This window comes from Geotrypetes seraphini, chromosome 3 (genome assembly GCF_902459505.1).
Source record: "Geotrypetes seraphini chromosome 3, aGeoSer1.1, whole genome shotgun sequence".
In the NCBI taxonomy this organism is placed as follows: domain Eukaryota; kingdom Metazoa; phylum Chordata; class Amphibia; order Gymnophiona; family Dermophiidae; genus Geotrypetes; species Geotrypetes seraphini.
This window is the reverse complement of record NC_047086.1, coordinates 411,250,758-411,266,884: the sequence shown is the minus strand read 5'-3', so window position 1 is coordinate 411,266,884 and position 16,127 is coordinate 411,250,758. Positions and strand designations below refer to the sequence as shown.

The window sequence follows — 16,127 nt, the reverse complement described above, 5'->3', positions numbered from 1 at the left end:
CTCTCTAAAAGGCGTCTCTAAACTAAACTAAACTAAACTAAACCTTAAGTTTATATACCGCATCATCTCCACGGAAGTAGAGCTCGGCACGGTTTACAAGAACTTAAAAATGAGAAAGGGTAGGAAAAGGTTTACATAAGTTTGTAGATCGAGTGGTAAAAAAGAAAAAAAGAAATTACATGTTAGAGAAGAACCAGGTTTTTAGTTGCTTGCGGAATAAGTGGAGGGAGCTCAGGATCCGCAGCGGGATAGTAAGGTCATTCCTGAGACCTGTGATTTTGAATAGAAGTGATTTTCCCAGTTTACCTGCGTGGAGAATACCATGTAGGGAGGGGAAGGATAGTTTTAATTTATGGGCGGTCTTAGTGGAGTCAGGGCACGAGGAGTTGAAGGAAAGTGGGATTAGGGAAGGAAGGATGCCGTGAATAATCTTAAAAGCCAGGCAAGAGCATTTGAATTGGATTCTGGAAATCACTGGGAGCCAGTGAAGATTGGCCAGGAGTGGGGAGACGTGGTCAGATTTACGTTTTGCAAAGATCAGCTTGGCTGCCGTGTTCTGAATAAGCTGGAGTCTTTGGAGGCTTTTTTTTTTGTTAAGCATAGGTAAATGGCATTACAATAGTCAAGTTTGGAGAGGATGATGGATTGAACAAGGACGGCGAAGTGTTTTTGGCGGAAGCAAGGTCTTGCTTTCCTTAGCATGTGGAGACTGAAAAAGCATGATTTTGTCAAGGAGTTGAGGTGGTCGTTGAGAGAGAGAGAGAGGAATCGATAATGATACCAAGGACCTTGCTTGAGAACTCAAGGTGTAAGGCAGCGCCTGAGGGTAGTGCGAAGAGGGTGGGCAGGTGTTCTAACTTTGGGCTGAGCCAGAGTAATTTTGTTTTTGATTCATTTAGTTTCATCTGTACCGAGAGGGACCAGGAGTAGAGTCTCATTATGCAGGATGTTATGTTATCGTGGAGGTTGGTGAGGTTCTGGTCTGTTTCAAGAAGGACAAGGATATCGTCGGCGTATGTGTAGATAGTTTCAAGGGGGGAAAGCTGGAAGAGCTTCAATGAGGACATATAGATATTAAAAAGGATAGGGGATAGGGGTGATCCCTGAGGGACACCGCAAGAAGGAGACCAAGGAGTGGACATGGTTCCATTAGAGTTGACAGTGTAGGAGCGAGAGCGAAGGAAGTTAGAGAACCAATTAAGAACAGTGGAATCAATTCCTATCTCGGAAAGTTGATGCATCTCCCTTGTAGGAAAACTAGGTTCCTCCCTCCCTTTTAGAATCACTGAGCTCTGGAACAACCTTACCTCCCCACTTAGGAATCTGAGCTCCCTCCAACTCTTCCGTAAACATCTGAAAACCTGGTTATTCTCAAAAATGTAACTCTTCCTCCCTCTCTGTTTACTCTAGTCCTCTAAATTTCCTCTTCATCTTTCCCTCCACTGGAGTTCCTTTCTACCCTAATTCTTGTTAACCATGTCGAACTCTGCAAATGTTGAGATGATGCGGTATACAAATCTAAGGTTTAGTTAGTTTAAGTGTTACTGGTCCTCAGGGCAGTTCTTGTAGTTCTTCAGGAACTAAGGGACGTTGTTGCACTTACTGCATGGTCCCATTCTGCTGAATTAGTTTCTCAGTGTTACACATTTCTGCAGAAAAACTGGGAGAATATTTACATTTTCACTATGGACTCCGAATCAGCACTAGGTTTGCTTGCCTCTCTTGGAGCAGCGCTTTCGCCTACCCAAGGCTTCACGAACATTTTAGAAAATGTGGGCAGTGGTATTGTTTCGGCACTACCAGGCGATTCACCTACTTTCTTCTTGACTGACTGCTTGATTCGGACGTCTTCCAGTCGGGCCATTTGACTGACACGAAAAGGGTGGTTTCTTTTCCTCAGTTCTTTGGACGTGAATCTTCGAATTTGCATAGCGCTCTTTTCTCCTGTACTATTTTTAGATATATCGGGGAGATGTTTTTATTCATATGGGAGAAAAATGTGTTTCTTCCCAGAGACTAGGGCGATGGGTCACAGTCTCAGGTTTGCATTCTTCTTTTGTCACCATGATCCAGAGTATGGGATTCTGTACAGGTTCTAGGATCCATGTTGCTGACTCCACTGGGAACTTTGGCTTGCTTTCCCATTATAACACTACAGTGGTCGCTTTTGTTCCGGTGGTTCCCGGTATCTCAGGGCTCCAATTATTTGGTAGGCTCCTCAAGCATCGCTCTGTATGATTTGGTGGCTCAGCAAGATTTCTGTTTTCAAAGGCATGCCTCGGCCTTTGCTGGACTAGCTCATGGTCACCAAACATCCCGGGCTGTCGGGTTGGGGGGCTCAGTGCCTTCCATCCTCAGCTGCAGGAGTCTGATCTTAAGAGGCATAAGATCATAAACATTAGAACATTAGCATCGCCTCTGCTGAGTCAGACCATAGGTCCATCATGCCCAGCAGTCCGCTCCCGCGGTGGCCCCCCAGGTCAATGACCTGTAAGTGATCTATTACTAGAAAGCATTTGTACTGTATAGTACCCCTCAATTGTACCCTTCAATCCCCTTTTCCTTCAGGAACTTGTCCAGTCCCATTTTGAAACCCAAAATCGTACTCTGCTCTACCACATCCTCTGGAAGCGCATTCGAGGTGTCCACCACCCTCTGAGTGAAGAAGAACTTCCTGGTATTCGTTTTGAATCTGTCTCCCTTCAATTTTTTTAAATTCCCTCTAGTTTTTGTTGCCCCCGCCAGACTGAAGAATCTGTCCCTCTCTACCTTCTCTATACCCTTCATGAGCTTGTAAGTTTCTATCATATCCCCTCTAAGTCTCTGCTTTTCCAGGGAAAAGAGCCCCAGCTTCTCCAATCTCTCAGCATACGAAAGGTTCTCCATACCCCTTATCATTTTTGTTGCTCTTCTCTGGACCCTCTCCAGTATCGCCATATCCTTCTTAAGGTACGGCGACCAGTATTGAACGCAGTACACCAGATGTGGTTGCACCATCGCCCTATACAGTGGTAGCAATACCTTTCTTGATAATGCCCAACATTCTGTTCGCCTTTTTCGATGCCGCGGTGCATTGTGCCACCAGTTTCATTGTTCTATCCACCATAACCCCCAAGTCCCTTTCTAGGTTGCCTTCCCCCAATAATATCCCCCCCATTGTGTAATTATACATCGGGTTTCCTTTCCCCATGTGCATGACTTACATTTCTCCACATTGAAGCTTATCTGCCATTTATTTGCCCACTCAGTTTGTTCAGGTCCCTTTGAAGTTCTCTACATTCCTCAACAGTTCTAACCTTACCGGAGAGTTTTGTGTCGTCCGCAAATTTTATAATTTCGCACTTCGTCCCTGTTTCCAGGTCATTAATAAATATATTGAACAGCAGCGGTCCCAGCACTGATCCCTGCGGGACACCACTCGTGACCCCCCTTCTAGTCAGAATAGTGACCCTTCACTCCTACTCTCTGTTTCCTGTTCGCCAGCCAGTTTCTGATCCATCTGTGTATGTCCCCTTACATACCGTGGTTCCACAGTTTTCTTAGTAGGCGCTCGTGAGGCACCTTGTCGAAGGCTTTCTGGAAGTCCAGGTACACTACGTCTATGGGGTCACCTTTGTCCAATTGCTCGCTTATCCCCTCAAAGAAGTACAGTAGGTTCGTTTGGCATGATCTACCATTACAAAAACCATGCTGGCTTGTTCTCATCAGCTTATTTTTTTCTATATGCTCATTGATTCTGTCCTTGATTAATGATTCGGCCATCTTCCCCAGAACTGAGGTTAAGCTGACCGGTCTATAATTCCCTGGGTCGCCTCTGGATCCTTTCTTGAAGATGGGTGTAACATTCGCTATCGATTCGGCCATCTTTCCCGGAACTGAGGTTAAGCTGACCGGTCTATAATTCCCTGGGTCGCCTCTGGATCCTTTCTTGAAGATGGGTGTAACATTCGCTATCCTCCAGTCCTCTGGGATTACCCCTATTTTCAAGGATAGGTTGCAACTCCGCTATTTTGTCTCTAAGCTCTTTTAGTATTCTCGGGTGGATCCCCTCTGGGCCCGGAGATTTGTCCGTTTTTAGTCTTATCTATCTGTTTGAGTACGTCCTCGAGGCTTACCTCCATGCACAATAATTTGTCCTCTTGATCCCCCTTGAAGAAATTTTTGAGTTCTGGCACGTTGGATGTGTCCTCTTTTGTGAATACCGACGAGAAGAACGTGTTTAATCTGTCCGCCACCTCCTTTTCCTCCTTTACCACTCCCTTCCTGTCTCCCTCATCCAGGGGATCCCACCTCCTCCCTCGCCGGTTGTTTTCCTTTCACATATCGGAAGAATGGTTTAAAATTCCGTGCCTCTTTGGCAAGTCTCTCTTCATACTCTTTTTTTTTTTTTTTGCTGTTCTGACCACACGGTGACATTCTTTTTGATGCTTCCTGTGCTCTTTCCAATTTTCCTCGGTTTTATCCTTTTTCCGTGACTTGAAGAATTTTTTCTTGTCTCCTATCACCTTCTTTTCATTGATTAACCATGCTGGGTCTCTCGCTTGATTCTTTCTGCACCCCTTTCTAAACCTGGGTATATACAGGTTTTGCGCTTCGTTTACCGTGTCCTTTAATAGGGTCCAGGCTTGCTCCACCGTCTGTGCCTTTCTGGGGCTGTTCCTGAGTTTTTCTCTTTACCATTTGTCTCATGGCATCATAGTTCCCTTTCCTGAAGTTGAGCGTTGTTGCAATGGTTCTCCTCCCCTTTGGCCTACCTATTTCCACTTTGAATTGGATCATGTTGTGATCACTGTTTCCTAATGGTCCCACTACTTCCACTTCGTGGGCAGGTCCTCTCAGTCCGTTGAGGATTAAATCCAGAGTAGCTGTCCCTCTCTTTGGCTCCTTGACAAGCTGTTCCAAGTAGCAGTCCCGTACTGCCTCCAGGAACTCTGATTCCTTTGAGCATTTTGAAACTCCATGGCTCCAGTCTATCCCAGGATAGTTAAAATCTCCCATAACTATGGTGATTGCATTTTTACATTCTCGCCTCAACTCGGCTCTCAGTTCTTCATCCTTTGCTTCTGTTTGCCCAGGTGGGCGGTAGTACAGGCCCATCTTTATCTCGGTTCCCTTTCTTCCTGGTATTTTAATCCATATTGATTCCAGTTGGTCATTTGTCGTGCTGCGTCCACTCTGGTCGATTGAATGGTATCCCTTACGTACAGTGCTATTCCTCCTCCTCTTTGATGTGTCCTGTCTCTCCAGTATAGCTTGTACCCTGGCAGTACTGTGTCCCATTTGTTTTCCTCGTTCCACCATGTTTCCTTGATTACTATGATGTCTAGGTTCTCATCTTTGCCCATGATTTCTAGTTCCCCCATTTTGTTCTTCTGGCTTCTTGCATTAGAGTACATACAATGTAAGTCTCTGTATTTTTGTTTTCTTGTTATTTTCCCATGTGATTCATTATTCTTACCGTTCCCTTCTGCAGACTCCTGTTTATTGTCTCTCTTGTCTTTCCCTTGTGGTACGTGGTATGTTTCCTTATTGTGTTTTTTCCCTTCCTCTTGTTCCCTTTTGCCTTCCATTTGTAGTAGACTCCTCCTATCCCCTTCGTGATTCATTTGGCTCCGTTGGTTATTCTTCGCCTGTTTGTTGTTTTTTGTTGTTTTTTTTGTTTTTGGTGTCATCCCAGCACTCTCCCCACTCAGTGTCCTTTCGGGATACTGGCTTCCGAATCATCAACACCTGGTCGACTGTCGGCTTTCCCCTTCCTCTTAGTTTAAAGCTTGCTCTATTCCTCTCTTGACGTTATTTGCTAGAAGTCTAGTTCCCGCCGTGCTCAGGTGTAGTCCATCTCTCCTGAAGAGCTTGCTCTTTCCCCAGAACGTTGTCCAGTTCCTCACGAAGTGAAATCCCTCTTCTTCACACCATCTCCTCATCCACGCATTTATTGATTGTAGTTCCGTCTGCCTCTTCACATCTGCCCTCGGTACTGGTAGGATCTCCGAGAACGCTATCCTCTGGGTCCTCATCTTCAGCTTCCTTCCCAAGGTCTTGAACTGTTCAGTGAGTGCCTTCCTGCTGTAGTCTCTCCTGGCGAAATCATTTGTCCCAACGTGGACTAACACTGCCGTCTCTTCCGTCTCTGCTCCCTCCAGGATCCTTTCTATTCTATCGATGATATCCTTGGTTCTTGCTCCTGGGAGGCAGGTCACCAGCTGATCCTCTCTCCCTCCTGCTATGTGACTGTCCACCTGTCTTAGGATCGAGTTTCCCACCAGGATTGCAGATTTCCCTTTTTTCAGTCTCCACTGTGGTCGCAGATCAGTGTCCTTGGTGGTTCTTGTTTCTTCTCCTATAAGGTGCTGGTAGGATCTTGCCTCTTCCTCCTGCATGTTTCCTCTTTGGGATCCTTCTGCCTTGGTGTCAGATGGTTCGTAGCCTCCGTTCTGTGCAGCCTCCTTGTTCCTGTGCTGCTCGTGTTTCTGCTCTTCCACCCTCTTGTAGTCGTCCTCGAAGACCTTCTCATCTCCTCGATGCTCTTCCACTCTCCTGTAGGCGTCTTCGATTAACTTCTCAAGTTCCCTGACATGTTCCTCGATGTGCCTCTCTCTCATAGGGTAATCGTCTGTCTGGAAGGGGTCTTCTGAGATGTAGAGTCCCTCCAGTTCCCGGATCCTGTGCTTCAGATGACTGACTTCACTCTTCAAGCTCTTCAGTTCCTGACATCGTGCACACACATACAACTGCCTCCCCGAGGGGAGGTAGTCGTTCATGTGGCAGTCCGTGCAGTACATTGGGAAGCTCAACCTCTGGGCTCCTACAGCTTCCATTCTTGTCGGCCTTCTAGAAGTTCCTCTTGCTTGTGCGCTCGCTCCTGTTCCTGGTTCTTCCTAATCTTCTTCGTCTTATGCTTCCTTCCGCTTGTGCGTGCGCGTTGCCCTTCCCTTCCTAGCCCTCTGTACGTGCCAGAATCTTTTGCTTGAGTTTGCCTTTTCTTAACCCTCTGCCATTACCATTCTGCTTGTGTGAGTTCTCTCTGCTTGTGTGTGCTCTCTTTTTGCTTGTGTGTGCTTTCTCTGCCGCTGCCCTATATGCTGAGGTGCATGTATGTTACCTCCTGGGCCTGCCTCCTGGGCCTACCCTTTTCCCGTCTTCTGTTCCCGCTGTTTTTCTTCTGCTCCCTCTACGCTTGCTTATTCTCCTTGCTCTTGTGTGGATATAGTCCCCTCTGACCTACCTGTTCCTTGTCTTCAGCGCCTTCTGACCCTTAGCTTCACTTATCTGTAGGTGCGTGGGTTTTTTTTTTTTTAAATCTCCTTTGTGCCTGCTATTACCTTACTGTGCTGACTCTCCTTGTGTGTGTTCTCGGGCGTAGTGGTCCGGCTCTTCACAAAGGCGCTCTCGCTAAGGCGAGCACGTTTGCCGCTCGCCTTCGCTGCGCGCCATTGGCTCCCTCCCTTTTAAGGGGGAGTCTGGGCTCCGACATCAGTGGTGACACGGTGCAGGTGGGCGGAGCTAACTCTTGCCGCTACCCGCTCCTTGCTGCTACTAACCCCTGCTTCCTCCGACTCTTTACCTCCTGCTACCACCTCCTTCCTCCTCCCGTCTGCTTCGCCTGCTTCCCCAGCTGCTGGCTCCCTTGCTTCCTCCAACTCAGTACTTGTTCATTCTTCTGCTCTGGAGCATGGTCAGGCTACCGTTTCTGGAACTTCAGACCATTCTTCCGGAATGACGCTGAAGGTCTTTTCAGTCAGTGTTATGATGGGGGTATTTCTCTACAGCCTGGGCAGTAGGTGATGTATTATTATATTTATTATTTTATTTTTTTCTATACTGTTCTCCCAGGGGAGTTCAGAACGGTTTACATGAATTTATTCAGGTACTCAAGCATTTTTCCCTGTCTGTCCCGGCGGGCTCACAATCTACCTAATGTACCTGGGGCAATGGGGGGATTAAGTGACTTGCCCAGGGTCACAAGGAGCAGCGTGGGTTTGAACCCACAACCCCAGGGTGCTGAGGCTGTAGCTTTAACCACTGTGCCACACCACTACTCAGTTGGCGGGTAAAGTTGTGGTTAACCACTGTGCCACACCACTACTCAGTTGGCGGGTAAAGTTGTGGTTCTACTTCAGTGGGTAGACCCTCATCTTCCTCTTCTGTTGGCAGATCATTTTACAGGTGAGGAAGAAAGTTTGGATAGACTTTCTCTCTGCGAAATCTGAGCATGGCCCATTCATTGTATGTTACAGTGTACAGCGCTGTGTACGCTCTAGAAAGTTTAAATGTTAGTAATAGTGAAATCTCCTGGATATTGAGAATTTTGGCTCAGGCTTTCCAGCTCTTTGTATGGATTTGAGATCTCCTGGAACTAGACCTCATGGCCTCGTCTCGAAATTCTAAGCTTCCTAGCTTCTTCAGCAGGCACAGGGAGAAGGAGACAGAGGGGGGTAGCAGCGTGGCTTCTTTCTTGCTTCTGGTTTCTCTTTTTTCAGTGTTTTCCCCTGGCTGATGATGGCTTGGATTTGCCATCTCAAGCTCGCTTTCAGGGCACAGTATTTGTAGAATCTCTGGATTGGCTGCGCCATCTTTGCTATGCGGATCTGATGAGTCAGCCGGACTGTTGAGTTTCCTGGTATCTCCGGATTTGCTCACCTAGGGTCTGATCAACATGGATATTTGTACTATTTTGGTATTACGACCTAGCTTTTGAAAAGTCATGGCTGACGTGTAAGGGTTATGTGAAGCAGGTTGTTTCTTCTCTTATCCAGGCGATACAGACATCTTCACCTGTGGCTTCTTCCTTTTGAAGGTTTTTCCTTTCTTGGGTACTTCTCATCATTTGCACCCTTCCAGAGTTCTTTTTTGGCACAAGTGTATTGCCAAGGGCTTAGCGTTCCATTCCCTTCAGCTTCAAGTCCCATTCTTAGCTTGTTACAAGGGCTAGGTGTCTTGCTCTTTGCTTACTTCTCAGCTTCATATAGTTCAGTTCCTAAACGGAGTACGGTATATTCGTACACCTCTTAGAAAGCCCTGTCCTGAGTATAGTCTTAAGGTACTTTTTCGCAGTTTACCGAAGGCTTCATTTCATCCTTGTCTTTTGAGACTCTAAAAGGCTGTGCCGTTGAACACGGGGTTTCTTGTGGCCATGGCTTCAGCTCAGCGGTTTTCTGAGTTGCAGGCCTTGTTCAGCGGGGATTCCTATTTCTGATTTACAAAATCTGGGGTGTCAATTCGGACGGTACCACAATTTCTTTCTAAGGAGGTGTCATCCTTTCTTTTATGACACTCTCACTTTTCCTTCCTTCTTCCTGGGAGGAGAAATGGGGGAGACGTGCTTTTATTCAATGCATTTTTTTTTAAAGTGTGTAGCGTTCTCCGCGAGCTAGGTTTTAATGACTTTTAGTTGTTTAGATCACCTTTTTGTACTCTTCAAGGGACGCCTCAAACGTATGGCGTCGTCCAAAGCCTCCATCGCTCGATGGGTCCAGGAGGACATTTTTTACGCTTGCTTGATGGCAGGGAAGCGGTTGACAAAAGAACTTCATGACCATTCCGCCAGAGCGATGGTTACTTCTTGGACTCGGTCCAGAGGTTTTTTCCTTGGAGGAGTTTTGTCTCACGGCTACTTCCGAGAGTGCTTTGTCTCAGCATTACCGGTTGGATGTGGGGGCGCATGCAGTGGATGCATTTAGTGCTTGGTTGTTGCGAAGTTGGCGTTTGCTTTCCACCCAGATTGAGGATTGCTTTGCTACATCCCATTGGTCTCTGGATTTATCTGCTGCTGTCGCTAAGGAAGGAAAAATTATGTTCTTACCTGTTAATTTTCTTTCCTTTAGACGCAGCAGATGAATCCAGAGCCCCACCCTTTCTGGATATTGTCTGTCGTTTTTTTCTTTTCCAACTTTCGAAGTTTGTTCTTATTGATGGTTGTATTCTGTATGATTGCCTTTTGAGATTTGTTATGGGAAAGACGTTTTTTACATGCTATGCCTATTGATGGTTACGGATGCTTGGGCAAGGAGCCATTCTGAAGATACAGGAGGTGTGCCAGCCAATAGGACCACCTGTTAATCAGTTTCTCTATCTCCGCCTGCTGGTAGATGTGTGCTATCCCATTGGTCTCTGGATTCATCTGCTGCGTCTAAAGGAAAGAAAATTAACAGGTAAGAACATAATTTTTCCTTGGTGCTGAAACCAATCAGAAATCCTAATTTTGGTCCTTTTTTAGTTTCAGCCAAAAATATAAGTATATTTTCAGTTGAAATCAAAACTCTGGAGCAGCTCCTCCTCCATTCCCCCGCCCTTCAAGAAACTCCCGTCTGAGGTCCAAAGCCCCCTGTGAGGTTGGATCCTCCACTCTGGGCTTACCTTAAAAGAATTGGTGGTGCCTTGTGGACATAAGCGAAATGCACTCGCCCCAGCCCTGCTGGCTCTGTTGTCGTTATGGGTGCCGGGACTTCAACCAGTAATCTGACGAGACTGTTGTCAGAAATCACAGCAGCCATGTTGAGATTGCAGCCGGCATGGATAGGCAGTCAATCTGACCCATGCAGGTTCTAATCTCAACCTGGCTACCATAACTCAAGACTGCTGCTCCCCGCCCCCATTGCACCACTAATGTTTTCTAGGTAAGCGTGTGGGTGGGTGACATGCCTTGTTGGTGAGCTGCTCCTGTTTGGAGTGAGAAGATGCTGCACAGTTTGGTTTTCAGTGTATGATTTGGTTGTTTGGTTGAAACTGAACAACAAAATTTGGTTGCAGGTTCAGTTTGGTAGGATCCAAGCTGGTTCCAAAAAAATGTAGAGTAAGGAGAAAATAGACACAAATATGTCAAAATATTTGCTTCACCCTCTGGCAAGACAGAAAAATTTGTTAGAAATAATGGAAATGAAGAGAGAAGCAAAGCTACGGACACATTTATAATACAGTTTCTGAAGTAACAACAAATGTCACCAGGAGCCAGTGTAGAACAGTAAATAGAAGCTAGGGAGAGACAGATAATTGATGCTTTTGAAGAAAGTAGGCTTTTGTAAGCTGAAGGCAAGCATGATCTATTACCACTTTGGGGTGTGCTGCTTTTTCTGTCAGTGCCATTAGATCAGTAGTTCCCAATCCTGTCCTGGAGGACCACCAGCCAGGCAGCTTTTCAGGATAGCCATAATGAATATGCATGCCTGTCATCTCCATTCCATGCAAATCTCTTTCTTGCATATTCATTATTTTTATCCTGAAAACTTGCCTGGCTGGACTGGGAACTACTGCATTAGAACTGTGCACGGAAGCTCACTGCATTCTTATAATGCCTGACTTCCTACATTGGCCCTTAAATCTATAAAATGTTCCCCTCTATTTGTTGTGTTGGCAGTTTCTCTCTTCTGCAACAGCATCTTTGTGCAAAGCTGTCTTCAGTACCAACACAATCATTTACGGTACCTCTGTGATTTTTCTCCCTCTCTTGTATAGTCCAACCTGCCAGTGGTTCCGGGACGGCTCACAGATTCGAGATGATGATATCAACTATTCCATTATCAATAAGGCACGGACATTAACTCTGAAGAGCGTGAGCCCTGAGGATAATGGCATATATTATTGCTGTGCCCGCAATGCCATGGGCTTCTTGTGCAGTAATGACAACTTTACACTTAACATCATAGGTAGGTAAGAAGAATAAAAAAGGGTCGGCACATGATAAATAAAATTGTGAAGTTTACAAAGGGTGGAATGAGAAAGGGGTCATTGACAGGAAAATTGATATGGAGGGAGGAGACAGGGATGTTTATAGTCTAAAGGGGAGGGGAAGGAATGTATTTATTGACCATCTTTGGCATGTGAAGACTTAATCAGCTCCAGAGTCGTATGGCATAGCTTCTGACCCATTACTTCCTGAACCTAGGTGTTGTTCTCCTCCAGAAGGTCTATCATTCACCAAATATATACGACAAATAGGGAAGACCCTGTCTGCATGGAAACAGATACAGAACCAAGGGCGGAACTTCTGGAAGCCTTGGATTTTGGTGAACCTCCTTAAGCTGCCTTTTCGTCATCTCATGAAGGACACAATGCTTAAAAACTGGGAGATGCCTTTAACTTTACTAACAGCTCCCAGGAGAATAGATACTCTTTATAGAGTTCAATCCTGCCTGGGTTTTGACTGGTTACAGCACCAGTCCCTATTAGTGGAATCCACCTTGAAGAAGTCTTCTAGCACTCGAGTATATGCTAGTGCGCTTCCAGAGAGGGAAAGCTGCACTCTTGATAAGTTTGAGCGGCATCTTTTCAGAATTCCATGCTCACTAGTAGAACACTGAATTATACTTTTCTTATGTCTGTCTACTTAAAACAACTCATTAAATCTCTTTCAGAATTTGAACAATTTATCCCATTAGACCGTCTAAAACAATTTCAGGAGGTAACACACAATTTGTTTCAAACGCACAAATTCATGGCTCGTTCTGTATTGGACATTTTTGATGTGACATCTTGACCCTCAGTCATGCCCATTGCTATGAGATGGCTGGCCTGGCTCCAAGTCTCTAACCTTGATGTCAACATTCAAGACCATTTAGCCAATATTTCCTGTTTGGGGGTGGAATGGTTTGGAGAGAAAATAGAGGAGGCCACTCAAAAGCTAACAACACATGAGCAGAGCATGTCAACCTTAGCCTCTGCTAAGTCATCTAAGACTTAACCATTCAAGTCTTATTCCAGACAAACTTACCAACCATACAAGAGATGTTATACTGCTGCTGCTGCTGCTTCTTCTGCATCTAAGCCTCCACTGAAGAAGCAAAGACGACAAAGTTCTCAAAAGCCTCAGCTTCAGCAGTCTCAAAAACTGACCCAGCCTTTTTGACGTGCTTCTAGAGAGCATAGCCACCACAACTCCATTGATCCCTCCTCCTTTCCCTATTAGAGGTCAACTTCAATCCTTTCATCAGTGCTGGACTCTAATTACCACTGACTCTCGGGTCCTCCAAATTGTACAGGAAGGTTACTTCCTACAGTTTCTAAACCAGTGTTTTTCAACCTTTTTACACCCGTGGACCGGCAGAAATAAAATAATTATTTTGTGGACCGGCAAACAATTAGGACTAAAATTTTAAAACCCCATTTCCGCCCCATCTCTGCGAGCTCGGTCCCCACAAATCATCTGATCCCATCCGTACAAGCCTCAGTTATGATTTTATATTGAATGTATTTTATTAAAGTATAAAAAGAAACTATATTCTGTACAATTGTCATTTTATAAATACAAATAATACAGAGCAAGGATCAACAAAACCCCCTGTCTCCCCTCCCCTTCACATATATCCCCTCTACTATCAAGAAAACTGAACAAGCCAAATTATTACAGAATGCTACAAAGAAATATTGTGCTAACAGAATACTGCAGTCACACATGACAGGAATAGTGTTAGGGGAATGCAACTAGGGCAACTGCCCCCAGTCAGAGAGCAACCTAAACCAGCTGGAAGCTAAAGAAGCACTGCCTGGGCTTTGCAGTCCCCAGTTATGTCTAACACCAGCTCTAGCAGGATATATATATTTCAAATCTAATATATTCTAATCACAAAATAGAAATAAAATTATTTTTTTCTACCTTTTGTTGTCTCTGGTTTCTGCTTTCATCTTCTTTTCACTCTCTTCCCTCCAGCATCTGCCCTCTCTCTCTCTTCAATCCAGCATCTGCCCCTTCCATCCACTGTCTGCCCTCTCCCCCTTCCATATGGTATCTGTCTTCTTTCTATGCCGCTCTCCCCTTTCCATCCAGCCTGTGCCCCCTCTCTCCTTTTTACATGATTCATTCCAGCTTCACTGCTCTCTTCATTTTTATCTCTCCTACACCAGATCTAGCATCGTTGTCCCTCTCTGCTGACCCCTTCCCATCATCAATCTCTCTACTTTCTCATGCCTGTCTCTCCCCTTCCCCTACTCTAATCTCCCTGCCAGCTGTTTCCTTCCTTTTTCCCTTCCCCCTTGCCTCCTCCTCCTGTCCAGCAGTAACTCTTCCCTTCCTCCCCTCCCAGCAGCATCTCTCCTTCTCCCTCTCCAGTAGCAGCTATCCCTTTTTTCCTTGCCCAGCAGCTTCCCAGATTCCTTTCTCTCCTCCCCTCCCAGCAGCATTTCTCCTTCTCCCTCTCCAGTAGCAGCTATCCCTTTTTTTCCTTGCCCAGCAGCTTCCCAGATTCCTTTCCTTCCTCCCCTCCTAGCGGCATCTTTCCTTCTCCCTCTCCAGTAGCAGCTGTCCCTGTTTCCCCTTGCCCAACAGCTTCCCAGACTCCAATAGTGGCTTTCTCCCCTCCCAGCAGCTCTTCTTACTTCCCAGCGCAGCGATTCAGGAAGGCAGCCTCGGGTCCTTTGTTGGGTCGCGCCGCCTCTGAGGAAAGAGGAAGTTGCATCATGAGAGGCAGCTGCGACTCAGCAAAAGTCCCGAGGCTGCCTTCATGAATCGCTGCGCTGGGAAGTAAAGGAGAGCTGCAGAGGGGAGAAAGCCACTGTCGGAGGCTCCCCATGATCTCTCCTGCCCAGCGGACAAACTAAATATATCTTGTCGATCTTGCCGGCCCTGCGCGGACCAGCAGGAAATTGAACTTCATCAATTTTGCCGGCCCTGTGCGGACCGGCAGAAATTTCCTGCAGACCGGCACCGGTCCACGGACCGGCGGTTGAAGAACAGTGTTCTAAGCAACTCTCCAGACGACCCTCCAAGAGAGTCCTCTAAATTTCCAGCAGATCCCCCTTTTTCAAGAAATAAAGGCCCTTCTGACACTCAACACAATAGAACCAGTACCCCCATAACAAAGAAATCAGGGGTTTTCCCCCAGATATTTCCTTATCCCGAAGAAGACGGTAGACCTCCGAGCTCTCAACAAATATTTGGTCAGAGAGAAGTTTCACATGTTATTTCTAGCAACCTTATATCCTCTACTCGACAGGGACGAGTGACTAAGCTCTCTAGGCCTACATGCACAATCCCATACACCCTGCTCACAGAAAGTTTCTTTGATTTCACTTGGGTCAACTTCATCTTCAATACAAAGTGCTACCATTCGGCTTGGTCTCCTCTCCCAAGAGTATTCACCAAGTGCCTCATGGCAGTAGCAGCAGTTCTCCATTCTTATGGTTTTCAAGTGTTTCCTTACCTGGACGATTAGCTTATCAAGGATTCTTCATCACAAAGAGTCCAAGTGACTCTAAAGGCTACGGTTGCCCTTCTAGAGCATCTTGGATTCAAAATCAATTATCCAAAGTCACATCTTCATCCTGCTCAGGTACTAGAAGTACTTGACACACCTAATCTGCGGGCGTTCCTACCTCAACAGAGACAAACAACACTATTTCAACTATGCGCTCAGGTGTCCACTCTTCAGAAGATTTCAGCAAGACAGATGATATGCCTTCTAGGTCACACGGCATGTACAGTTCGCATGGTGCCTTTTGCTCGTCTGCATCTCAGACCTGCTCAATGGACTCTAGCATCCCAATGGTCTCAAGCAACGGATCCACTTTCTCATCGAATCAAGGTCTCCTAAGCTCTCCATCACTCCCTGCAAAGGTGGTTACAGCCAACACATCTATCCAGGGGGTTACTCTTCCATGTACCTCCACATCAACAAATGCTGACAACGGATGCCTCCATGTAAGCATGGGGAGCTCATCTCGATGGTCTCTGGACTCAAGAGGCCTAGTCCCTTTGGGAATGTTCCCTTCACATCAACCTTCTGGAACTCTGAGCTATCCGCAGTTCTCTCAAAACTTTCTGGGATCATCTTCGCAGTCAAGTCTTACTTGTCAGAACAGACAATCAAGTATCTATTTACTAAATCAACAAACAGGGAGGCAGCGGGTCTCTTCACCTTTGTCAGGAAGCTCTCCATATATGGAACTGGGCAATTGCACAAAACATTTTTTTCAAAGTCGTCTATGTTCAGGGCAAACAAAACGTTTTAGCGGATAAGCTCAACAGATTTCCTCAACCACACAAGTGGACTTGCAGTTCTAAAATCCTACGCCAAATTTTTTCCCCTCTAGGGGACTCCACAAATAGATCTGTTTGCGTCTCCTAACAATCTCAAGTTACTACACTTTTGCTCCAGACAGTTCTCCCCCACATCGTCTGGAAGCAAATTCATTTCTTC

The 16,127-nt window shown here is 46.0% G+C and overlaps 1 protein-coding gene across 1 annotated transcript in view; it reads left to right on the top strand.

The window, feature by feature from the left end:
- PTK7 (protein tyrosine kinase 7 (inactive)) overlaps window positions 1–16,127 on the top strand; it is a 373,613-nt gene that overhangs the window by 43,094 nt on the left and 314,392 nt on the right. Inside the window, 1 exon segment of the mRNA XM_033937683.1 lies at window positions 11,452–11,642. Within this exon segment, the coding sequence (XP_033793574.1) occupies window positions 11,452–11,642 (191 nt within the window).